At 38.2% G+C, this 26,508-nt stretch overlaps 1 protein-coding gene across 5 annotated transcripts in view; it reads left to right on the top strand.

Annotated features, from left to right (window-relative positions):
• LOC104601580 (P-loop containing nucleoside triphosphate hydrolases superfamily protein) overlaps positions 1-26,508 on the top strand; it is a 53,052-nt gene that overhangs the window by 22,330 nt on the left and 4,214 nt on the right. For 2 of the 5 annotated variants that reach the window (XR_016079268.1, XM_010264961.3), the window contains exons 5-19: positions 713-859; positions 984-1,132; positions 1,227-1,357; positions 1,532-1,654; positions 1,870-1,943; positions 2,349-2,933; positions 4,534-4,645; positions 4,742-4,879; positions 5,011-5,343; positions 16,998-17,271; positions 17,403-18,694; positions 19,273-19,675; positions 19,763-20,688; positions 20,788-20,853; positions 23,474-23,599. Coding sequence is in view for 2 of the 5 variants with exons in the window: in XM_010264961.3 (XP_010263263.1) it covers positions 713-859; positions 984-1,132; positions 1,227-1,357; positions 1,532-1,654; positions 1,870-1,943; positions 2,349-2,933; positions 4,534-4,645; positions 4,742-4,879; positions 5,011-5,343; positions 16,998-17,271; positions 17,403-18,694; positions 19,273-19,675; positions 19,763-20,688; positions 20,788-20,853; positions 23,474-23,599 (4,879 nt within the window). In the remaining 3 variants the exon portion in view is untranslated. Of the gene's footprint in view, positions 1-712; positions 860-983; positions 1,133-1,226; positions 1,358-1,531; positions 1,655-1,856; positions 1,944-2,348; positions 2,934-4,533; positions 4,646-4,741; positions 4,880-5,010; positions 5,344-16,997; positions 17,272-17,402; positions 18,695-19,272; positions 19,676-19,762; positions 20,689-20,787; positions 20,854-22,359; positions 22,526-23,473; positions 23,600-26,508 lie in introns of those variants that run through there. The other 3 variants (XR_016079269.1, XR_016079270.1, XM_010264962.2) reach the window with 3 other exon arrangements.

Here is a 26,508-nt window from a genome sequence, read left to right on the forward strand (position 1 = left end):
GACTTAAACTTGGGATGGGTGGTGGTCTGTAACGTCTGTTGCTGGGCTTTGCATTGGGTTGGAGTTTTTGTTAGTAAGATTAAAGATTTGATCATTTTCTATTTGGGTTGAGTTGTGTAAAGTAGTGTTTTGGTATTGTATATCTGTGCAGTGGGGTTTCATTATATTTGGGCTTATCATAGTGATGCCTTATAATAAGTTTGTATCTCTCTTCTATAGTTCTATTCCTTCTATTTTCGTATAAATTTTCTATTTTAATATTAGAAAGAAATCTTGTCCATACCCAGCAGTTCCAGCTGATGCCCTGAGCCTCTGCTACACCAAGAGACCTTTGCCAAATACATTAGTTCACCACTTCACCTTTCTAAAAGCAATTCATAGATAAATAGATAATACAGATATTCTCATTATGCCTAGCATCACCAGATTTTATCATCATATAGCTTTTTGTATCCATCTTTAGCGTTTAACTGAATGATGCCCACTTGATTTTAGGTCTGGGAGACCAAAATGTGTTCTCTTGCTTATCTTCAGTATATACTAAACATTAGTCTTAATTACTTTCTTACTGTCTTATTTTGTATTTTTTTTTGCTTACTTCAATCACCATGTAGTTTGCCCTATATATCAGGGTTCTTCTTTTTATATAAGTGATAGATTTTGTCAAATGTCATGTTTGATTACATTATAATTTTGGTACATTTGTTCATAGGAGAGCAACAGACTTGGAACCATTGCAGTCTTTACTGAAGAAATGCATTGTTTTTCTGGAGGGAGAGGTGTTGCCATCAACTCTGGAGACTTCAAGGCCTCGAGTGCAGCTTGAGCGATCAGCTGTTTGGCATGGATTAAAAGCACTGTAAGATGACAATGGCCTGAAGTGAATCCTCATTTATGCTTTTTTCCCCTATTTCCTATACTTTTATATGATTATACCCTTTTTGATTTTTATGCTTATACTTCCTTGTATCTGTACCTTGAAGGCTTGGGTTCTTGGAGCCTCCTGTGTTTGAAGAAGGGGTATTGGAGCGGTATCCTATTTTTCTCAGTATAGTACTCAACCATGTCAGTGATGATTCACTTGAATTTACTTATGCAGTTAATTGCTTGAAGCTGCTCTTTGAAATGCTTGGTAGGTCATTTTTGCTTTTTTGCCTGTCCGTGATGTTGCATTTTGCTTAATGTTGCATCTATTTTATTTTCTTTTTTTTCTCGTGCACTTTTAGGGTGCAAAGTTTGGTTGAGAACAACGCTGTCACCAAGTGTGATGCGCAACACATTGCTGGGTCAGTGTTTCCATACTCGAAATGAGAAAAGTCATAAAGAAATTTTTGATCTTTTCCAGCCATTTCTTCAGGCATATCCCTGTACCACACATCTTTTTGTTTCTGAAATATGGTTTTCTATCATCATTTTGTTCTTCTTATTATGTTCATCCTCTCTATGTTACTGCATTTCTAATGCCTTTTTTCTGTCTTTACTTTTTTCTTTTCTTTTTTTTTTTTTTTTTCTGTTGGACCCATGTGCCTAGTCCCTTGAATCTCTGCAAGATGGGGAACATGAAAAGCAGCGCAGACATTTCCTCTATTTTCTCCTCCATCAAGTTACTAACAGCAGTAACTTCAGTGATTTAATGAAAAAAAAGGCTTGCCAGGTTAGCTTACTCTTGTCTCTTTTGTATTTATCAATAAAAAAAGAAGAAGATTGAAGTTTTATTTGTATAGTTTTCTTTTACTTTGTAAAGAATGAACAATGGGGTTGGACAATTGTAGTATTTGTTAGTTTGGTTATGTGTCTTTGTTTCCACATTTACATTTTTAATCTTTTTGCTCAACTTCCTTGCTATTTATTGCAAGACTGTGTCTTCAGATAGCTCTTCTCATCATACATCGAGGTTATATGATGAACCCACCATGCCCACCATATGAGTGTGCACACATGTGGTACGAAAGTTTGAATTCTCTAATTTAGTTTCAGTTTAACTTGCCTGTATACTTTATGTTTTTCCTTTTTCTAATTTTCTTTTCTAGCATATGCATCAATTCTTCAACTTATGGATTCATATGATGAGATTCTTCATACAATCAACAGCTGTTTTCCCTCCTGGGTGGTTGTCTTTTAAAAGTTACATGGATATATTTCTTTCTCTTTATGCTTTTTAAGATGATTCTGCAGAATTTACTTGTTCAATGTAATACAGTAGGAATTACAATCATTTTCCTGTATAATGTTCATTTTCTAATACATGTAAAGTAGAACATAGAAATTGTAATTATATTTATTCAAGACATGTGTACGTGTTAAAACAAATGGATTCATGAGTCGCTTGTTTGTGATTTATTGCACAGGGGTCCTTCTCTGTTGAGTTCATTAAAGGATTCACATCTTCATAGTTCTTTGCGGCAACCTGCACTTGATCTTATTCAAATTATTATAGTCTCTGATGCTGCTGCTTTGGTAACTTCAATGTTGAAGTTTGTCAGACCTGCAATCTGTAATAGTGGCATTTCTACTGATCCCAATGATGATGAAGATGAGTTTCCATTATATCATGATATTGAGGAGAAGGGTAGCAGTTGTTGGAGTGAATTTAGTATACAGAATAGACTTACGTCGCATGAATGTAGAGATTGGATGTGCATTCCCATGTTATGGTTTGATGTTTTGGTTGAGGTTCATCCTTCAATTCTCCCCATATCATTTTCCAAGGCTGTTATCTGGGCTCTATCTCAATTTTCAATGGTAGAACCTCAAAATCGTACAGAAATGGCACTTTCAGTTGGAGATTGGTTTTCATCCCTTTCTGGAACTATGTCAATTTCTTCCAAGTGGGAGCTTCCAACTGGTTCTGATGATGGTGGTGATGGGAAGGAATCAAGGAATGCGGTTAAAGCAGCAACAATGTATATTCCTTTGATAAAAGCTTTCAAGAGGTCTGTAGCATCATGAACCTTTCCAATTATATCATAGATGTGACATTGGTATTTACTATTTGAGTATATTTTGGCTCAAAAAGTCAGCTACTCCAAGTGGAGTAGTGCTGGGCTAAAGCCGTGAATCACAGTCCTCAATGTATTATGTGTAGGGCTGTCAGTCGACCAGTTTTGGATTGGATCCAATCCAATCCAAACCTTATCAAATTAGATTTGGATGGTCTGTTATAATTATTGGATTGGGCCAATCCAAGATAAATTAGTCCATATTCTTATTGGTTTGAATTGGACCTAAACCAAATTTCCAATAATCTGATCATGAGGCCAAACCCTTGTCCAATTTGAAACCGATCAAAATTGAAGCCGGCATAAAATCACTTTTAAGAAAGTACTTTTACGGAAGCACTTTTACGAATGTACTTTTACAAAAGCACTTTTATAAAAGTAATTTTATGAAAAGTACTTGTACGAAAGCACTTTTACAAAATTACTTTTACGAAAGCACTTTTACAAAATTACTTTTACGAAAGCACTTTTACAAAAGCACTTATTCAAAAGCACTTTTATAAAAGTACTTTTACATGAAAGCACTTTTATGAAAGCACTTTTACAAAAGAACCTTTATGGAAGTATTTTTATGAAAGCACTTTTACGGAAGTACTTTTATAAAAGCAATTTTATGAAAGCACTTTTATGGAAGTACTTTTATAAAAGATCTTTTATGAAAGCACTTTTATGAAAGTACTTTTATAAAAGCACTTTTATGAAAACACTTTTATGAACGTATTTTTATAAAAGCACTTTTACGAAAGTACATTTATACTTTTATGAAAGCACTTTTACAAAAGTACTTTCATAAAAGCACTTCTATGAAAATACTTTTACAAAAGCATTTTTACAAAAGCACTTCTACGAAAGTACTTTTATAAAAGTACTTTTACAAAGCCTTTTTGCAAAAGCAGTTTTATGAAAACACTTTTATAAAAGCACTTCTACGAAAGTACTTTTATAAAAGTACTATGAAAGTACTATAAAGTACTTTTACAAAAGCACGTATATGGAATTACTTTTATAAAAGCACTTATGTGAAAGTAATTTTACAAAAGCACTTATATCAAAGTACTTTTATAAAAGTACTTTTACAAAAGCACTTGTATGAAAATATTTTTATAGAAGCACTTCTACGGAAGTACTTTTACTTTTTCAATGCCAAAAGGATATATTTTTGTAATTTTTTATATGTTTTGTTTTTTTATATAATTTTTGATATTTCATTCGCTTTGGATTGGATCCGATCCAGTCCATTTACATTTTAATGGATTGGATTGGATTTGGACTGGATTAGGTCCAGTCCATTTGTAAGTGGACTCACATTGAACTGGATCGGTTTGGACCAAATCCACTCAAATTGACACCTCTAATTATGTGGTCCCACCTTGACTTGGATGAAGTGACACAAAATGGGGCAATAGCATTGCATCGAGGGTGGTGATTTCATGGTTTTAGCCCAGCACTACTCCAAGTGAAGTAGCTGATTCTCCTCTATATTTTGGGTGAGCATAGTGTGAGAACACAAAGTTGTAGTGGATTTTTTTGTCAGGTTTGCTACACATTTCGTTATTCAAATGGAGCATGGAGAACTTTGGAAGCAGTGGACTTGGGAACCCAGAATGGCTGGAAGTTTGGTCCTGTTGTTTTTTGATCCTAATGATGTAAGGGTGAACTTTCTCGTTACATATATTGGGCTGATCAATAACCATGTTTTGAGATTGAAATGACGTGATTTAATGATCCTTTGCTTGATGTAGAATGTGAGGCATGTTAGTAGGCTTATCCTGGAACATGTTTCTAAGACACGAGGCCTTGCCAGTGGGCTACAGTTCCTCTGTGACAGTGCATTATCTCTTTCCTCCATGTATTTTGGGTTAAGACATTCATTGAAACTGGTCAGCCTCTTTGAAATCTCACAAACTTGAATATCAGCTATTGCTCAGAGTTCAGATTACTGTTTTAGGCCAGATTCCTGCATGATGTATAATTTGGAATCCTGCTTTATTATGTACATATTTCTTTTCAGGTACAAGCTGCTGGTTCTGCTTTATCAGCTTTCCAAAATTCACACCATTTGTTCTTCATTCTACACAAGCTTCTTAAAGGTGCAGATGCATCTTCCAAAGCATCACCGAATAATCCAGTAGATGACTCAAAAGTCCTCAAGTTTTCATCCCAGGGGGGGTTTTTGCGGAACCCAGTGTTTGATGCTTCACCAATAAATATTCAAAATCCTTCAAATATGTTCAAGATAAAATCTTGGGAGCAGTTCAGTTGCTTGTCATCAGAAATTGTATGGCCATATATAAGGAAATGCTTGGTAGAAGGTGTGGCACTCAAAGACAATATAAACTCACAGGTATAATCTTCTAGAAAGAACTTTAATTCCCTATATTTTTTGTATCTATAAGGTCTCTCTTATGCTAAATGTCAGTTATCTTATATCTCTTAGTTTTCATTAATTTTGAGTGTGATAAGATGTACTTATGTTTTTATTCTTTAATCATTACACAGTACAAACAGATTTTTTTTTTTTTTTTCTAGTTTTGGACATTTTCCCCCAAGCTGGAGAATTGCGTATCAAAATTCTATGACCAATTTTTTCCATCATAATTTGTTTTCTGATGTAATGGTAAATTTCGGGCTGGCAAGTATGAGATTATGTGGGTTTGAGTCTAAGAGTGAGGTTAGGACCATATCCAATCTACCCCACCCAAGAACCCAGATAGCTGGGACCAACATTGGGCAATGGCTTTTTTTATTTCTTTTCTGATGTCACCATGGGTTCATGAGATCCCAAAATGGTGTTATAGTTATTAAGGTCCATGAGATCGCCTACTCACCTTGGTGGGCACCTAGGTGATTTTTTTTTGAATAATAACCATGAAACCTAGGTTCTATAGCAAGCAACAACCACCTTTCACTAGTAATTGCCTATAGTTTTCATAAAAAATAATAAACTTCATTTAAAACATAAAAAATCAACAAATTCATGAAAAAAAGGAACAAAGGGAAGCAATTTCAAAAAATGGAGGGGATGAACTCCTAATTTTGTCCTAGGATAAGAACAGGGGTTTTGGAGCAGGTGATAGGTCCAGTCATGGTGGCAGTTTTGGAGCAGTTGGTTTAGTTGTTGGTGGTGGTGCTGGTGGAGGCATTTGAGGAGGTGGAGGCTTTGGTGGTGGGAGAGTGGTAGTGCTGGTGGAGGATCAGGTTGTGAAGGTGGGGTTTGGTGCAGGTGGAGGGTAAGAGATGGAGCTGGGGGTGGTGTTGGAGGTGGAGGATTTGGTGGCAATGGTGGTGGTGGTGCTGCTGGAGTAGGATTTGGCAGTGGTGTTGGTGGAGGTGTTGGTACTAATGAGGGATTAGGTGGAGGTGTTGGTGTTGGTTGAGGATAGATGGAGGTGTTGGTGGAATTCAAGGAATTGTCAGGGGTCATGGTATAGGTGGAGGGTTTTGAATAGGAATTGGTATTGGTGTTGGAGTAGGAGTTGATCCTGGCAGGGGAGCCGGTGGTGGTGGACGTTGAAACCTATTTTGAATCCTAAGTTTAATACAAAATCAGTTCTTATGTTGTAAACAATGCAAGGCGTGTTTAATTTAGCAGCTAAGGACTGCTGATATACCTTTGTAAAAAGCATTGTTATCATCACTGAACTGGGCGTGTATTGGTCATTTTGAGTTTCCAAATAAAGAGACTAACTAATGCTATGTTTATCGAAAAAATGTTTACGTATTCCAATGAAGGAAGAAGCTACCTTCTACAGATCAGTGCCTGCAGTGTCTTCTGATGATGCAGGTCTTGCTGATCCATTGGTGACTACTTTTGTTTCTCCTATGCTTACTTCACCTACCTCTCCTTTTGACAGTATTTTCAATTATATTTCTTATGATCATTTAAGTCACCCCTTGCTTCCATCTCATTTGTTTCTATTCCAAGGAACGTGATCGAAGTAGTAGAACAGCCAGCAGAAAGATGCAGGAAGGGATGGATTCTCTATTGAATTGTCTTACATTCTATCTAATATTCTTCATAGCTTGTCAATCGTAATGAGTCCTGCCTAAGATTTTCCATATATGGGGTTTCCTTTTCAACCAAGTTTCTCTCGAGATCCACATAGTTGATAACTGAAAATCTTTATTGGTCAACATCTGAGATATAATAAGAAGAGCTAAAATCCTTCTCTTTAAAGTTTCTACGGAGGAGATTTATTTTAAAAAAATCTTTTGTTTCTCTCTTCCCAAAGATTCTGCATGGAGGCATGAACTGCTGCCTGCCTAAAAATGTCGCCTCTTTTCCCCAATTTGCTACTTTTTATTTGAAGAATAAAGTCACAAACTGAATTGGAAGGTGCCCAATGAAAGCTGCTTTCTTAAATCAAATTGATTAGGAATTGCCAAACAGTTTGAGCAACTTTGCAATTAAGTAGAAGGTGACCAATGGATTTACTGTCGTCATACCTGCTACCAACACACATTTCACTTTGAAGACATTGTGAAAAATTGACACTGAAACTTAGCCAAGATGGAAGTCAAGACTGGTTGAGAGTGGGGAAGGCAAATAGAAGAGGAAATGAAAGGTGAGTTTGTGCAGCCTTGTTCGAGAGTTTTAGGGTTAAAGGAAAACTTTCTTTAAAGTTCTGGAAGATAAAGATGCCATAGTTCTGCAAGTAGGGGAGGAAATAGTTGGCAGGTTTAAGGATTTTGTTGATGAGGCACTGAAGCTGAGTAGGGAGTTGGACTGCAAGTGATTGACAGAAACTGGGGATAGAAGGTATGTTGCAAAAAGAAAGAGGAATGATAAGGGCAGGTTCTTGACATCGATATGAGCATTTTCAATCCAATGTTCTGAAAATTGTAATTGTATTGTAAATCCTAAAGAGGTTTGAATTGAATCGTGTTGTAAATCATAAGATTTTTTTTTTTTTTTTCTGATTTTACCAAAAGTTGTAAAAAACCATAAAAAATACCCAGACCTCTCAAAAAATAGAAAAAATGGCTTTGCAGTAATTTTCAACCTATAGACATGATATAAGTAGGTAGTGATGGTGAGCCTATAGACACCGTACTAATTTTCAGCCTATAGGCAGCCTAACAGAGATGACAAAAGAGTGTGGATGGGTGGGAAGGATGAGCAGTTCTCTGTCAAATCCTTTTATAACAAGCTGACTAGGGAAGAAGATCGGGAGTTTCCTATGAGACTAATCTAGTGAAAAGAGGTGTAGGAGTTGGCTCTTCACTTTGTGTCCTATGTAAAATAGGATGGAGAAGACTGTTGATTGCCTGTTGTTACATTGTAAATTCTCATGTAGCATTTGGGTAAAAGTATACAGTTTGTTTGCTCACAAGGGTTTCTGTCTGGTGTAAGTGGAGAGCTTTTTGAGAGGGTGGCATTTACATGGTTTGAACAAAAGATGAAAGTTGTGTTACAGCCTGTGAAAACAACATGGCTTTCCCTGTTACAGCCTCTAGTTGTACAGGGTTTTTCCGGAAATGAGATAAAAAATTGGAAGTTATCAGGTGACCCTCCCTCTACTACATTGAGGAAGATGGAGATAGAGGTAGATGCAGTGTTTTAAAAGCGCAAGGCGCAAGGGCCATTTTGCGCTTGAGGCACAAGGCGAGGTGCGTGCCTTTTTGAGGCAAGGCGCACAATTTAAAAAAAATGCAAAAAAATAAAAAAAGCAAAAAATTCAAAAAATAAAAAAGTTATAAAACATAATATTAATAAAAATATTAACCTAAGTTTTAAAATAAATGTTTGAAAAAACCTATTATCTAAAATTAAATTACATAAATATATTAAAATGAGAATTTAAAAATGAAATCAAACATATAAAACCCATAATCTCTTTTTTTTTTCTCAATTCTACGAGCCACCTTTGTGCCACGCCCCTTGAGGCTAGCCCAAACAAGTCCATGTTAAGGTCTTAAATTCTTAGATTTCACACAAAAAATAATAATTTTATAGTTTAAATTGCTTTTAAGAAGATGTTTTATTAAGATGAATGAATGGGCAACATTACCAAATAGGTGGTTCATGTTTAGGCTGGCCTTGAGGGGTGTGGCACGGGGGTTCGGGGGTGGAGCCCCCGACCTAGTGGCCAGACTCAAAAAAAGGGAAAAAGCGGCAAATTTTCAAAAGGTGCACGCCTGGGCTAAGGCGCAAGGCACACGCCTAGGCGTACCAAGCGCATGCCTAGGCGTACCAGGCGCATGCCTAGGCTCACCAGGTGTGCGCCTTTTGAATAGGCTGCACCTAGGACCTGGGTGAGGTGCCTGCCCTAAAATGCGCCTCGCCTGAGCACCTAGGCGCGCCTTTTAAATCACTAGGTAGATGTGCGGAAGGTGGGAAGATGGATGAGCGAATGAAGGTGTTGGGTGCGAGTCTAATTGGGAGGCTTGTTGGGTTTGATTTGGAGACAAAGAAGGTGGAGGTTTGGGCAATGGTAGAGTGGGGAAAGGAGAAAGTTTTAAGCGTAAGAAAACTAAATGGAGGTTTGTTCCTATTTATGTTTCATAGCAAAGAGGTAGCAAAACAAGTTTTGGAGTTGGAGACACAAAGCAAAGGAACTTTGACCTTCGACTTGATTGGTGGTTCCTAACGGTAGGTTCTTTGTTTCCACGCAGAAGAGGAAGAGTAGTGTGGATTAATGTAGTTAGAATCCCTTTACATGCCTGGAGCATCTTAACTTTCGAAGCAATAGGAGGTACTAGTGGGAGATTCTTGAAGTTTGACGACAAGAATAGGTATTGGGACATATTAGATAGAGCACAATTGCTAGTGGAGGTAGACGAGATCTCGAAGGTCCCAAATGTTGTGGATCTGTGATTTGCAGGGGAGAGCTACAAGTTGCACAAAACCATAATTTTCAAGGTGCCAAGGCAAGGCTGGGCGTCAGGGGGGCGCCTTGTCGCCTAGGCGATGGATTTTTTTATATAGAGAAAACATAGATTCTAGGGTAGTTCCCTAGGTACCATAGCCATATTTCCTTAATAATTATTCGTAAGAAAAGTACAAAGTTCATGTTAAAGTATAGAAAATCAACATATTCATGAGAAGAAAAAAAGAAGGAAAAGAAAATTAAAAAAATATAGGGGCTGAACCCTTATTTTTGTTATAGGAAAAGAATAAAAGAAAAAGTAGTAGTAGTAGGGATAAAACGAAGAAAGGTTCTAAAGGAGGGAGTAGGGATAAAACGAAGAAAAAAAATGGAGGGTGGGATTGGGTTTGGGTAGTAACAAAATATCACAATGGGCGTAAGACAATGCCTGTACAAAGGGGAAGAGTAGTTGAAGAGGTCACTGGTGCCGGATATGCACGGGAAGGGACTCTGACTTCTCAGGTGGTTAGAGAGGAGACGAGATCCATTGGTTCACCCCGAAAAGAACATCTGGAGGAAGAGACCATTCTAGCAGCAAGGACCAATCGATGTAGTTAGGAAGACTCGAGCGTCAATATCCCTACTCGAGCACCACACGAATCCGACCACAACATCACTCACACAAGTTGAAGCTGGCCTCTTGGGGTAGAGCTCAACACTAGAGGAAGGAAAGGATGGTGAAGCTTTAGTCGATAAAGAACCGAAGAGCTTCACAGACATAAAGAGGTAAGTTTTTATGCCACTCCTCCTTCCCTGCTCAAGATGATAGAAGAGAGAGAAGAGGTAGTTCGAAGGGAAGATTGTGGGGAAGTTGTGGCAAAGAGTGTAGGTACATAGTGATCGCTCAGATCGTCAAAATACAGAAGACATCGAATTTATACCACTTGGATGCTTGAGATGAGTTCATAACTCATTGGTTGCCTGCGATGAGCTTATAACTCATCGAACGTTTGCGATGAACATATGACCTATCGCACGTTCGCGATAAACTTGTACCAACACAAATCAAGATAAGCTTTAGCTAATGTAAACCCATGATAAACTTTGAATGTGTGCGGTTCTGTGATGAACTTCAGATACGCACGGTTTTGCGATGAACCCGAGGCCATTACAAAACTACCGGTTACTATGAATCAGAGTTAAATATTGGTTACACATGCAACTTCAGGTTACGCGTGTGATAAGGCGTCATGTAGGTTTAGTAAATACGCTTGTTAGATGATGATGCCACCAACACCATGTCGGTTAAGTGGGTCATAAAAGGAAGTAGCACACGCAGATTATGAGAATCCTCGAACGAAAGGAAAGTCGGTCCTTGAGAGATCTCATAAGACACGTGGCAAAACCCTAGCAATGCTCCTTAATGACCGATAGTGAATCTAATATTCCCTTTCCTTATGGGAATCAAATTCTTTCAACGTCTTCCTTTTGGGACCTCAGGATCCCTCCTTATAATTGAGAGTCCATCCCATGACGAGATCATCATTTGATTCATTCGATCATTCAATCATCTAATCCTACTCCTGTGACCTCATCACTTCCGTTTACCTTAATCTCCAAACTCACACCCTGCACCCAGTCTTCCTTCGTCCTTCAAGGAGACCCCCGAACGTAGCCACACCACCTCACTTACAGAGAGAGTTGGGGGAAAGAGGAAGAGGAAGGAAAAGGATACAAGGGATTGTTCACAGAAGGTCTATAATAGGAGAAAGATATCGGTTTTGACTCAGGGATTAACGGGGGAAGAAAGGGCGGAAATTATAGAGGGGGAAGAAAAGAGGGAGGGGAAGGAGAAGAAGGGGGAGGAGAGGTACTGGAGGAGACCTCTGGCTAGCCGACGATGCATGACTTATTTAACCTGGTGGAAAGGGAGGTGGAGATTGGGAAATCACTAGGCCTTCATTTATGGGGAGAAGGATTTGCAAGAATTGCTTTTGAGCAATTTGAAAAAAATAAAAGAGAAGAAAAAATTAAAAGGAAAGTGAAAAGTTGACAAAAGAAAATTTGGGACGAGGAAGGGGGTGAGGAAATATATTTTGTAGAAGTGTAAGGGGTTAGAGGTAGGGGGCTCGGGTGGTGGGGGAATCAAAATGAAGATCTTATCTTGGAATGTTTGGGGTTTGAAGGACCAAAGAAGGAGAGAACTATTCAGAAATTTGATCAGAACCCATGAGCCGGAAGTGGTTTTAATACAAGTCTTAAATAGAAGATTTTGACTTCAAAATAAAAGATGAAATTTGAGAAAGTGGTAACGGAGAGTGGGTGGTGTTAAATGCGGCAGGGCAGGCTGAGGGTTTGTTTGTTTTATGGGATCCTGGGATCCTAGGGCTTACAGGAAGTTAGGAGAATGGGTTGGGGTTTTCTTGGTGTCTGTATGGCTGCAAGAAGCTTCTGGGGAGTGGAGTTGGGTAGTGTCCAATGTGTATGGACCCAATGAAGAAGGGAAGAGGGTGGGTTTATGGGAAGAGTTGTGAGGAATTAGACAAAGGTGGGGGGGCCCTTGGTGTTTGGGAGGAGACTTAAATGTTGTCAAGAGAAGATGTGAGATGAAAGGGGGAAGGGGAGAAAGGGTGAACTTAGGGATGATCAGTGATTTAAAAGGCATGCCTAGGCACATAAGCGAGGCACATTTTAGGGTCTGCACCTCACCTAGGTCCTAGGCGCATGCCTTGTGCCTTAGCCTAGGCATCTGCCTTTTGAAAATTTGATGCTTTTTTTTTTTTTTTTGCTTTTTTTGAACCTAGTGGCTGGGCTAGGGGATCTGCCTTCGGATCCCAATGCCACACCCCTCGAGGCAAGCCCAAACAAGTCCATGTTAGGGTCTTAAATTCTTAGTTCTCACACAAAAAAGAATGATTTTATAATTATAATTGCTTTTTGAGAAGATATTTTATTAGGATGGATGAATGAACATTTTTTTTGTGGCTTGTGCTTTTAATACACTGGGATGAGAAATTTTGAAGAGCTGCATCCCTTTTGCAGTATGTTAGACTTTATGGAAGGGAAGAAACAAACGACCGTTCGAAGACAAGTCCAAAAGCATTGAAGCTGTGGTGGCCTCAGTAGGAAAGCTTATTTCAAGCTGGGTCTCGATTCTTCTAGAATTTGAGTGATTTAATAGTGTAGACCTAGAAGAAAAATTTCTGGGGTGTTCTTGAGATTCCAGCTTGCAATGTAAACATGTTGTCATAGTTTCAGTTGTTTGGGTGTCATCTTGACACCTTCTATAGCTGTATTTTTCTTTTAAGTTAATAAAATTTTCTTCTTTACTCCTAAAAAGAGGGTTTCTTAATGAAGTTCATGCTTTACCTCTTCTCAAAAAAATCTACTATTGAATATCTAGTTATCCTGTGATCTATCTCCAAATTTTAAGGTAAAAGAATCATAATGTTATCTAATCTCTAATTAATAATTTAAGTCAAACATGCAATTCATGAAAAATTCTAAAATAAGAGAGAGATGTAATTGCATAGTTTAAGCCTAACACACATCCAATTTCAAGGACATGATAATTAAACAAAATAACACATTTATAAAGACTTATAGGAGTTAAAAAATTATGAGCCAAACCATGTCGATCAAACTAACATAAATAAAGACTTACACACAGCCACACCGTAGCTAACAAAGAAATCTTCAGAGTTTCAGAATTCAAACACAAATACCCTACGAAAGAGTAAAGTGGAGAACCTGTTTTCATGTAAAAAAGGACTTAGAAAACAATGGAGTAGAGATCCTATTTTGCATACAAAAGAGATGAAAAACAATAGGGCAGAGTCCCTGTTATGTGTTAAAAAAATGGGAGAAGATGAGGAGAGACCCTGTTCAGTATAAGATGTGGAGAGAGAGCTCCCTAGGTGAAAAAATAGGGTAGAGCCCCTTTTTTGTGTCAAATAAAAATTGGAAAAATGGGGAGTAGTCCTGTTTTGTATCAGAAAAAGAAAAAAAAAAGAGATTGGAGCCCATTTTTTGTCTTAAGAAAATGAGGAAGAAAATACTCCTGTTTTGTGTCTAAAGATGAAGGGCAAAAATATTTGTATGAGAGGATTCTACCAAAAAACAGTAACAGAAATTGAAAAAAATAACATAAAAAATACTTACAGGTACAGTGAAGCTTTGGTGGTTTTCAAATGGAGAAGGGTTTCTCTCCTGCCTAGCATGAGGAAGTTCAATGAATTTGTACTCTTGTGAGCTTAAAGAGATCCTGTTCACCAAAAATTGTTCACTTGGTCCAATTTACATGCTTTCCCAACTTGTTCGAAGTTGGATAGATTCCTGTTTAGCATTGAGTGGGAAGAGTATTGGTGGTTAGGACATCTGCTGTTGTTTGTCTAAGTTTTTTCTTTTGCATGTCATCCATTTTTTTTGAAAAGTAAAAACCTATTGGAAGGTGTTAAGGTAAGACCCCACAAACTCAACAAAGAAAAAAAACCTACCGACCACATCACCAACGACTGCATCACAAAGCTCCTACAAAACTCAATTCAATCGTCCACTTCACCAAACTCTTCCAAACCTCCTTTCTCATCCCAAATTTCTCCCCCTATTTGCTTGAGGAGCTTTCCTCATAGTTTATTCTTTCCTCTCTTCCTCTTAAATGCTTCAAATGCTTTCCTAGCAAAGCTCTCACCTCCCAAGAAAAACATGCCTGAAGACTTGCCAATTTCAACCTCATTATTGACAACTTTCTTCAAATCCAAGCTTCCCTTCTTCTCATTCCCCTCTGGTAGTGCCTTAGTAGAGACCTCTTTAATTTCACTTCCATTCCTACTAGTCTTCTCCTCTACCATGTCATTCTTTTTCGACCCTTCTTCGTGAGGATCCATTGGTAGATTCTTCTTCCCATCTCCTTGTCTTTGATTTTTCACATGAAGGTTCTTGAGACAAAGAGATCTGAGTTTAACTCCTCTTCTTTGATAAATCATTTTATACTTGATGGTTAGCCCTGTGTCCACCAGGTTATCTTTCAGCCTTGGAAAGACCTTAGTGACATGAATAACATTAAACTTGCTTGAAACTCTGAGATTTCTTTGTAGCCTCCAAAGCATTGACACTCCCAACCAAAAGATTCTCCTTCCCCCTGTGATCCAAATCAATTCCCTACCTTCCAACAACCACTTTAGAGACTAAATAGTCGAAATCTCCCCCTAACAAAACATCTTGATTCAAATTCTCGACAATACTCACCTCCTTACCCTTGCCTCCCCTTATCACTTCCCTCCTTCCTATTCTTGAGCTCACTGATCACTGACATCCCATCTCCCACCTTTATAAAGCCTTCATTTAAATCATTTAGTCATTGACTAAGTCTTATTCTCCTGGTTCAACGTGGGAGAAGAAATAGAGCATGAACCCTTCTGTACCTTTGGCTGATTCAAGAGAATGAACAATGGACCTCAAGTCAACAAGGTTACCATGAAGAAGCTCCTGTCTCAAATTAGCCACATGATTCGCAGCATAATAAACATTTGTGGAATTGCTAGAACCTGCAGCCTCCAAAAGAACCAGTAGTTGAGCTTGCCTGTCAAATAGAAGATCGCACAAGTCTGGAAATTGCCCAATGCCTACTCTTTTTATTTTCACCATTGAACTCCAATCACACTTGTAACTTTATTGAGGGCTTCTCACCTCTTTAAATGTTTCAACCTAAGCCCTTGCCTTTAAAACACCAAGGGCTTCTCACAGTTGCTTGGAAGTCTCCCAAAGGAACAACACCTCTCCTTATAAAAAAGTGGATCCCACTTATTAACCGCTCCCCTTCCATTCTTTAAAATGTTCCATTAACCTCTTCAAACATGTTCGCTTCTTAAATTCTCTCGCCATGCGTCCCTCTTTAACTAATATCCTCTCATCCCTTTCCTATGAAATTCCTTTTCTTCCCCCAACCTCTCCTGATCTTCATATCCATGGTATTTAGCCTACCACAAGCTGCCTCCCAGAGGAAGGAGACTGTAGGGGAGCTGTAGAAGACCATATCCTTCTAGCTGGGGAAGAAGAGGGAGAAGGTGCAGAAACTAAGCTGTAACAGAAGGATTTGGAGGAAAACCAGGCATTGGGGGTAATGGACCAAACTGAAGCTAATTTGAGGGAAGAAAAGGGAAAGGAATTGAATTATACCTTTCCAGGGATTGGCAGCAGAGAATCCATTGACGGAAGGAACACTAGCCCTTCCAATGTTCATCAGAGCCTAGCTGATTGATACCTTGTTGTTGTGAGTGGTCTGAGAAAAGAGAATAAACAAAGAGAAAGATGGACACTATAAGAGAAAGATTTAGGGCAACAAACCAGACCAAACCTCTCTCTCAAATGAGAGTGATGCTGCATATATACACTAGAAATATACAAATTGCAGAGCAGTTCCCAGTGGGGCAGATAGTACATATAATTTTTCTTCCCTAATTACCCCTTTCGTCATACATAATATAGTTTGAAAAACTTCAACACAACACATCCACCAACCAAGAAAACAAAAAATCCCATAATTTACTCTCCTTGTGAATTACAATGTCCTTCAGTCACCAACTTGCCTTCTAGAATATCTATTTTCTTGCCAGCAAAGTGTTGGTAACACTTGTAAATTTATTAAACTGGATGATTGCTTCTTGGTTCAATGCTAAACACTTGGCCTATAATCTTCTAGATCAGAACTTTTGGTGGTGCACTATCTCTTTCTATGTTTTCGAAATCTTAGCTTTGATCTTTGATAAAGTATGTCAATGTATTTTGATTAGGTAGAACAAAACATATACTAGTTATAGATGCTCAAACTATATCTATGGCCATTATCTTCACAGGGAACAACTGTTTTGGGCTGAATTGTAATTGGGACGGAACTATAAAACTAAGATGGGTGTCTGGGGAACTTCCCATCCCTGTTGTAGTCTCTCATGTTTTTAGTCAATGAAAATTTCTGTTGCTAATAAAAAAAGCAATTTGAATATCCTGATTGGTTAGTTATTGTGCTATTTGATTGATGAGCATTTCTGTTTGTTTATTTAGGAAGGTGGACGGTGGACCCTATCTCTGTCAATTTTTTATTTTTCTATTTTACTTTTGTTTTGCCATGTTTCAGAAAGGCATTTCTTATCTTTACTTGGTAGTTTGTTTATGGTTTGGTTTATTGTTTCAGATGACTTGTGTTCGTCTGCTTGAAATCCTCCCTGTTGTTTGTCAACGGCTTATCTCTTCTTCCCCTAAGCTATCTGGGAGTTCTGACATTGTGACAGGGCAAGTTTTTGACTTCAGTTGGCTTCATGATTTGGTAGAGTGGGGAAGGTCATCCCTTGTAGTTATCACAAGGTATTGGAAACAGACAGTGATTTTATTGCTGGACATACTCAAAGGTTTTTGCCATGATAATTCTGCATGGACTATCAGGGCAATTGAAAAGCTTATTTCATGTGGTGAGACTTCAATTGTATCTTTCTTTTTGACTATGGTTGTGATCCTATCTTGTTAATTGCATCTTTTTGTCATTGCTTTCTTTCCCTTTTTCCTATTTTTCTCTAATAATTTTGGCACTTTCTCATTTCAGATAGTGTTGCTATTGGTGAGTTGAAGGATCAAGTATCACGCCTCTCTGTCTCGTTATCACGTGAAATTGCTTGTACTGTTGGAAAGATATCCCTGAAGCAAGAGCCCTCATTTTTTGAAGATTTGCATTTTGAGAAGTATGCAACTTTAGGTACAAAGCCTTCTCACCTGGAGGATGATGATGTGCAGGTACTAGAATCTGTGGGGCATACAGAAAGTAAGGGTGAAAATAAGCTAATCATCCTTTCTGATGATGAAGGTGAGGAGAGTGCCCCTGCTTTAGTTACCTTTTCTCATGGTGGATCAAACCATTTTATGCTTAATAACAAGACTATGGATCCAAGCGGTGATAAAAGAACATTGAAAGATGGCTCTGGCATGAGGTCTGTTTCCAAAACTGACATCTTAGAGAACTTAACAAAGAATCTTCTAATCAAAGATGCAGCTGGAAGTGCTATAGCTGCTTCTCAGAAGCAGAACTGTAATGCATCTGGAGTTGGGTCCATTCTTTCTCCTATTCAATCAAAAGCAATAGATGATAAAAGAAATGAAACAAACTATACATGTGCTCCAAGTAATTCTTTATTGTCTGAAAAGGAAGTTTCTGCTCCCAGGGTTCAGTCTGTTGAAGGTTCTGATCAGGCTTGTTCTAAAGAAACTTCTGCTCCAACCATGGATTCAGAAACAAGAGATACTGCCATAAAAGAGTTAATATGTGACCTTGAAGATGACCCACTGGATGTTGCACTTGAATCAGCTAGTCGTCCAAAGTCATTGTTAACAAAGCCAATCACCTCTGTTACTAGAAGAAAAGTCATTCAGCTCCCTGAAGAAAACAGATCTACTTTTCATCATAGGCTGGATGCTAGAGTTAAGAGGTTGAAGCCTCGAAGGCTTGATGACTGGTATAGACCCATTTTAGAAATTGATTACTTTTCCACTGTTGGATTATCATCCAGAAATGAGGCTGAGAATCCACGTATGACCAAATTGAAGGAGGTGCCTGTGTGCTTCAAATCACCTGAAGAATATGTGGAAATTTTTCGCCCTTTGGTTTTGGAAGAGTTTAAAGCTCAACTGCATAGTTCCTTTGTAGAGGCTTCCTCATCAGAAGATATGTGCTGTGGCAGTCTGTCTGTGCTTTCAGTTGAAAGGATTGATGACTTTCATCTCATTCGCTGTGTTCCTGATGGTGAATTTGCATCATCAAAAGGATGTTCAGAAAATGACCTGGTTTTGCTTACTAAACAACCCCTGCAAAATTCTGCTCATGATGTTCACATGGTTGGAAAGGTACTTTACATTCATAACTTCTAAGGATGAATCATGTATATGCCACATGCACTTTGTATCTGGTTTATTCTTCTAGTTGCCATTTGATGTAGAGATGGCCAATGCCAGGACCTTTTGCTTAATACAATACTACTTGTATGTATGAACCCCAGACATCAACATATAACCTATGAAAAGACCATAACATCCTATCCATAATCTACTTTTTCCTTCCCGTTGCTTGTAATTAATTGATGGTTCATGCTCAAGTTGTTGAACTTTTAACTGTATCACCCATATGACCTTTGATTGTGGTTGTTCCAAATGGTGGACATTCAATTAGATCAATTAGATGGTACCAAATTGACATTTACAAGTTTAGTTATCTTATGAGCAAATACTTAATTACAAAATATTATGTGGTTTGACTCTCACCTGGATTAAGTGAACATTCTTTTACAATTTATTAGGGTTGGGTTATTGTTTTTCAGATCAGACTATTAGGGTTGGGTTAGTATCTTATGACTAAATATTTCATATTCCAAACCATCATTCTTTTGATATATCTTTTGTTGATTCAACTAGTTGTTCTTTCTCAGGTGGAGAGGCGTGAGAAGGACAACAAAAGGAGGTCAAATATCCTAGTAATTAGATTATATCTTCAGAAATCATCTTCCCGCTTAAATAAAGCTAATAAGCTCCTTACTGAGAGGAGCAAATGGTATATAAGTCGCGTTATGAACATTACACCTCAACTTCGAGAATTCCAGGCGCTGTCATCACTAAGTGATATTCCTGTACTTCCAATTATCTTGAAACCAACCATTAGTTCCCGTGATTGTAATGAATCTAGAAAAGCTGAATTGGCTAAGCTAGCAAAGCCCTTGCAGCTAATACTTAAGAACTCGTTCAATGACAGTCAGCTCCAAGCTATCAGTGTTGCCATTGGAACTAATGATTCAAAAATAGATTTTGAATTATCTCTTATACAAGGTCCTCCAGGTATGTGATGCATTTGCTTTCTTTAGTTTAATTAACAAGCTTTTTAGTAGCAGATTGTGATTAATTTCTTGAATTTTCTCTTTGTAGGTACTGGAAAAACCCGAACAATTCTTGCTATTGTCAGTGTATTGCTTTCTCTACCATTACAACGGAACAAAGATGTAGGGAAACTACTAAATAGCAGTATGAGACAAAGCAGTAATTCATGCACAACTCCAAGAGTATGTATCAGTCAGTCTGCGGCAATCGCAAGGGCATGGCAGGATGCAGCCTTTGCTAGACAACTGAATGAGCAAAGTGCACAGATTTCTAAATCAACTGAAAGTTCAATGAGGGCAAGGGTTCTTATCTGTGCTCAATCAAATGCTGCGGTGGACGAGCTTGTATCAAGAATATCTAATCAAGGCCTTTATGGAAGTGATGGGAAGATGTACAAGCCTTATCTTGTAAGAGTTGGAAATGCAAAAACTGTTCATCCGAGTTCCTTACCCTTCTTTATTGATACTCTGGTTGATCAACGTTTAGCCGAAGAGACAAGTGGAAATGATGCAAATAATGATTTGAGCGGGGACTCTTCAATAGCACTCCGTTCTAATTTGGAAAAGTTGGTAGAACGAATTAGATTCTATGAAGCTAAGCGTTCTAACTTAAGGGATGGAAATTTGGATCCAAAGATTTTGGAAGATGGGGCACCTACAGAGGAGGGCAAGCAGGAAATGTCTGATACAGCAATAGGGATTAAACTCAAAAATCTCTATGAACGAAAGAGAGAAATTTGTATAGAGCTAGCTGCTGCTCAGGCACGGGAAAAGAAAGTCACTGAAGAAAGCAAAGCCCTTAAACATAAACTACGAAAGTCTATCCTAAGGGAAGCTGAAATTGTTGTGACTACACTGAGTGGCTGTGGTGGAGATCTATATGCGGTTTGCTCTGAATCTGTTTCAGGTTGTAGAACTGGGAGTTCATCTGAACATACCCTATTCGATGCTGTTGTGATTGATGAAGCAGCTCAAGTATATTATTTATCCCCATTCTCATTTTTTATTCTGTAGCTGTCAAAGTACTAGCACTTAACTAGCTCTATTCCTTTTCTTTTTATCTTACCATTTTAGGCTCTGGAACCTGCTACTCTTATTCCTCTTCAGCTTCTAAAATCAAAGGGAACCAAATGTATCATGGTGAGGAAAATCTCTTCTATTTGCATGGTTTATCTATGGTCTTTGCATATGTATTGCCTTCTTTCCTATTTTTATTTTTTTTACCTCAAGTAATGATTGGATAGTTTAAATGCGTTCTTCTTTATGTCCACATAATTTTTAACTTCGATATGTAATGTGAATATATTAACAGAAGGACATATGGGTTAGGGCAATTTGTAATACTTGTGGGGAAGTCACACTTGGTATTTATAAGGGGTAAGGTGGGGACTCCCACCTTGGGGAAGTCACGCTTGGTGAAGAATGTGCTAAGAAGCTGGTGCTTGCCGGACTCTCTTAGAAAGGCAAATGCATCTGGAAGCCAATCCCTGCCATGGTGTTTGGAAATGTCTAGGCTGAAAGGAACAATATGCTGTTTAATACTCACTGTTGATAGATTAGGGTCCTGGGTTTCAGCATTTATTCCTGATTTTGAGCTCGGTGAGTTTGTGGGAAATGTGAATTGTTTTCCTGGGTAGGGGTGGCCTTTGCCCCTCGCCCCCCCTCTAGGTGTATCTCTCAAAATTACTTTACCATTTTAAAAAAAGAAAGGTTTGTATAAAACTAGCCATGTGGAAATCAAAATATCTCTCAAAAGTGGGGCAAAGTTATATTTTTAAAAAGTGTTCTCTCTTCCCTCTGAATCTACTAATTGTCCCCATTCCAAAATTTCTCCTTAGTTGTAAAGCAATCAGAGAAGAAAAGGAAGGAATTATTGTGGGCTGGTTGGAAGGAAAGATCAAAAAATTTTGTTTGGTCAATTGGAACAAAGTTTGCTTGGCAAGAAAGTTTGGAGGGCTAGGAGTTTGAAGAATATGGCAGACAAACTAAGTACTTCTTGGGAAATGGTTGTCAAGATTAAGGGGACCTATGGACAATAATAATTGTAAGCAAATATGACTTCAGTATCATGGATGGAATAGAGGTCCTTCTCTTACTCCAATGGGGTGGTAGTCTGAAATACTTCCTGAATTCTTAACAGAATTCAAATATAAAATTGGAGATGACAGAAGGGTGAAATTCTGGAATGACAGATGGTTGGAGAGTGTACTCTAAAAGAACTTCCATATTTGAAAGAGTTCAAAGCAGAAATGCTGAAGTGGAAATTGATTTGAGTATACGAATGATGTGGTGATTTGGAGCCCAGCATTTATAAGGAACTTAAATGATTGGGAAATGGATTTAATGGCCTGATTGTTAAACCTCTTGCAAAACATCAACCCAAATCTTATGGAAGCTGATGATAGGGGTATGGAAGTGGGAGAAAGAAGGTCAATTCACTGTTCAATCTTTTTTTTAATAGGCCCGGTTCGTAATTGCCAAATCATTTTCCTTGGTATAAAATATGAAATCCCTGCATCCCATCTAAGGTGGCTTTCTTCGTATGGACATCCCTGCATCCCAACTAAGGTGGCTTTGTTATGCAATGAATGCTCAGAATTGTCAGGTAACCTCTTTATACATTGTAGTTTCTCTTACCACTTACAGGGATTAAGCGGAAGAGGGAGTCTTATGGGGTGTTTTATCTGCTGCTGTTATTTGGAAAAAGGGGCGGGAAAGGAATAAGCACATTTTTGAGAACAAACGCACATATGGGTGTAATAAGAAGCAATTTTAAAGGGCTATTATGTTCGTGGGTAAGTAACCCTTTTAGGTAATCCAGCGTGGTTCTTTTTTATGTTTTTATTTTATTTTTTGATGCTGGATATCTTTTTTACTTGGTCATACATTTTTGCTTTGTTTGCCATACAGTATCTCAATGTACATGGGCTGATTGTATATTTTGACTGATTTGGTTTAATACAATATATTACCATACATTTTCAAAATAAATAATCAAATAAAAATAAAAATTAAGCTACTAAGTCATGGGAGTCTCCATTACCCTTAACCCTCTTCTCTCCATTTTGGATCTCCCAATCCTACCTCTTTTTCTCTTTGGAAACACTTATTTTCCAGCTACCCCCAGAACTTCCCTTAATTGAGACGTTACTGCCTTCCTCTTCCTTTGTAACAACATACCTCACCTTGGCTTATTTTTTTATCTTTAATGACTTTTTCCCAACATTGCCCTTTTCATTGCATCCTAGGAAGAAGAGTCCAAGCTTCTGGCTCAAATCCATCATTCCCTCCATGTTCTTCATATTCACTATATTCTGACCTGCTTCCTATCAATGATTTCTGGCTCCTCAGATCCAAGCCTGAAACCATCATATCTGATCCATTGCTCCAATTCTCCACCTACTCCTTAAGACTACCCTTCTATGTGGTTTCCCCTACCTTGCTGCCCTATCTTTCATACTGTATTAGATTTGCCAATTGACTCACCTTGGACAATAGCTGCAGGCCTAGCTTTCCTCTCCATATCTTCTACCTTCACTTTTACTGGTGGCATTATTCCAATGCTTTCTCCAATGACAAGACTCTTAGCTACTACACTACTTTCACTTGTAAGCTAGATGAGCCAGTTATTCAATCTCTCTGCAACAATATCACTATGTTGTCAAAACTAGAAAATAAAAGAAATATTGCCATGATTTACTGATTAGTTATCTGATCTGATGCTAAGCTTAAGCTCACTCTAAGATTTATCTTCTTGAAGGTTGGTGATCCAAAACAACTTCCTGCAACTGTTCTTTCAAACTTGGCTAGCAAATTTCTCTACGAGTGCAGTATGTTTGAGCGTCTGCAAAGGGCTGGCCACCCTGTAATTATGCTGACTGAACAGGTAATGATTTCAGAGAATATTATTTGAAACTCCAGGGGCTTATGTTTTGGTTTTCTTTTCTTTTCTATTCTTTTCTTTTTCTTGTTTGGAAAGTTGCTGGATTCGTGTTGGACTTAGGAGGGGAAGAGTTTGTGAGAGAAATGAAATATCCTATGAGCGAGGAAAGTTCTGATGGGGAGTCTTGGGAAATGGGAGGTGCATGTAGGGTCAAATTCTGAGCCACAGATGTAAGGGGTGAACTTTTTTAGGGTTTGGAGTTAATTTTTTTTTTGATCAATAACAGAGTTTTATTAAAGAGAGAAATATAGAATATAAAGGAAACAAAGGGGAGAGATAAAAACTCTTAACCCTCCCGAAGAAAGCTGAAAAAAAGCGTTACAGCACTGCCCAAAATAAATGTTCCCTTCCCATCCCTTGTTTATCCAGAATATCAGCAAAGGAATTTGCAGATCTCTTCACCCAATGAAACTGAATCTCTATTCCTCGAGCAACCCAGTCAAACTCTCTTTTTTCATTGGCAAATTTCCAGAGTTTACAATTCTCCTTTTGCAGTCAACCTATCACCAGTTTAGAATCTCATTCTACTATTAGCTTTTGAATATTCAATAGGACCAGAGTACATTGTGATTACTTTCCCCTCTATCTCTAAAGGTTCCTCCTACACCTGAAGGGCCCCAGATTGCCCTCACCACTACCATAAAAGTTCAGTTTTATGTACCCTTGAGCAGGAGCATACCAAATAGGACTGACACTCATCCTGACTGGTGCTGAAAGTGCAACTTCTTTCCAATTAGTGAGCATCAGATCTGTATGTATATCATCAAACACCCCCAGAGATTTTGCCTAGTGGACCACTCTAAAGTTCACTGCTTCAATGATGGCTTCTTTACTCCTTTACTTTTCAGAGAAGATACAAGTGTTCCTTTCTTCCCACACTGCCAACAAATGGCAGCCCTACCACATCTACAAAGAGCTTTGCCCCTCTTCTTTGGCTACCTGAAGAAAGAGGAAGCAAACAAGTCGTGTATGCTTGGTGGAGGAATCCATCTGCAACCAAACAAGGAGAGAAACCAAACCCAAATATCAGACACAAAAGGGCAAGAGATTAATAAGTGGTAGAAGCTTTCACCAATTTCCTTTTAGAAGACCTATACAAATTCAAAAATTATTGAAGTGTAGATCATAAGGATGCAAAGGATGAAACAAGAGAAGTGAAGGAAAACAAGCTAAAATGGCAGATACTCAACAGAAAAAGATCTCTTCCTTAATTTCTTTTTGTGCTAGAAAAGCTGTCTCATCAACTTGTCTCAAGATAATAGAGTACAAGATAGTCATATTTCAACAGAGATTTATTTGTTTAATGAGAATGAGAATGGCCTCCAATTTGTCTCCCCTTTTTAATTAGGTACCAACATGTTCATTAACTCAATTACTTTTATGTTTGAATGGCCTTCATCCACTGAAGCTATTAATTCAAGTTCAGGAATAATTTAGATCTTAGAGAGTTGCAAAGTTTCTGCCTAACTAGGCTGACTGAAGGGGTCTCAGAATCTCAGAATCTGTTTCTGTTATTCCTAAAAATGCCGCATGACGTCTGACGGGGTCAGATTTTCCTATTGAAAAATTTATGTATAAATAACTTTCTTTTGGGAGGAGCTACCTCTCTTGCACATCTTCAGATGGGGAGGACCAGAAAACCAATCTTCATTTTGTTGAAATATTATTACAAAATAATTCTCTGAAGTCTTTGGATTAAGAAAACAATTGACTAACATCTTTTAGGTATTTCCTTATCAGGTTACCTTTAATTTTATACCTGAACAGATTAATGTGACCTGCTACTGTACTGCAACATGCATGGTAATGAGTTTGTTCCTAATTGCATCACCAACTTCATGCTTTCTCAAGTAAATTATAAAAAGGTTTGAAAGATTAGAGAAAAAATATTGATGCTTCCAATTCCAAGCATGTTTGTTCCCAGACCCAGAATTTGTATATGCAATATCTAATTCTTGCGATTTAAAAAATTGGGCATATATTATTTAATGTTCAACATGGATACTGTATTGCTACCCATGTCATATTGTTTTGACTATGGCGGGGCAAGCCAAGGAATTCAGGTAGTTTGCGGGTGTGCATGATACTTCCAGCCAGATCAATAGAGAGGTGAACTCTTCTATCCCAATACATAGAAGAGGCCTTTGTAAGATGGGACAAAACATAACCTGCTCAACCGCAACTTCAAAGCTTGGGCTACTGGATTGTATCTAGAACTGAGCCTAAATAAATATGGGCAGAAGGGTTGTGAAATATCCCCATTCCACACCATTTATCCTTTCCTAGATCCATAGTTTTCAAGGCACAAAGGCAAGGCTAGGCAACAGGGGATGCCTAGTTGCCTAGGTGATGGACTTTTTAAGTATTAAACATAGATCCTAGGTACCATAACCATATTTTCTTACCAGTGTTTTAAAAGGTGTGGGGCACAACTAGGCAAGGTGCCCCCAAAATGCCCTGAGGCGTATGCCAGAGGCATTGACACCTTTGAGGCATATGCCTCATACGCTTTTTTCATGAGGCGTGCTAGAGGCATACCTCATGTGCCTGATGCACACCCCATGTAAAAAGATAGAAAAAACAAAGAAAAAAGGAAAAAAAAGGAAAGGAAAGGAAGGGAAAGAAAAGGAAAGGGAAGGAAAGAAAAGATAAGGGGCAAGAATGTGGGCTGGGAATTAAGCCCCCAGACCCCTTCGACCGAGGGGCTTGCCCCCCAGCCCTCTTTTTGACAAGACCCCCCCCTCCCCCCCCCTTTAACTACTGACATGCATCTTCATTTTTCTTAATATAAAAGATTTTTATTAAAAATAAAGAAAAATAAGATCCTCCTTCCTCCTCATCCCCCCTCCTCT

This window comes from Nelumbo nucifera, chromosome 8 (genome assembly GCF_055504915.1).
Source record: "Nelumbo nucifera cultivar China Antique chromosome 8, China Antique-T2T, whole genome shotgun sequence".
NCBI lineage: Eukaryota > Viridiplantae > Streptophyta > Magnoliopsida > Proteales > Nelumbonaceae > Nelumbo > Nelumbo nucifera.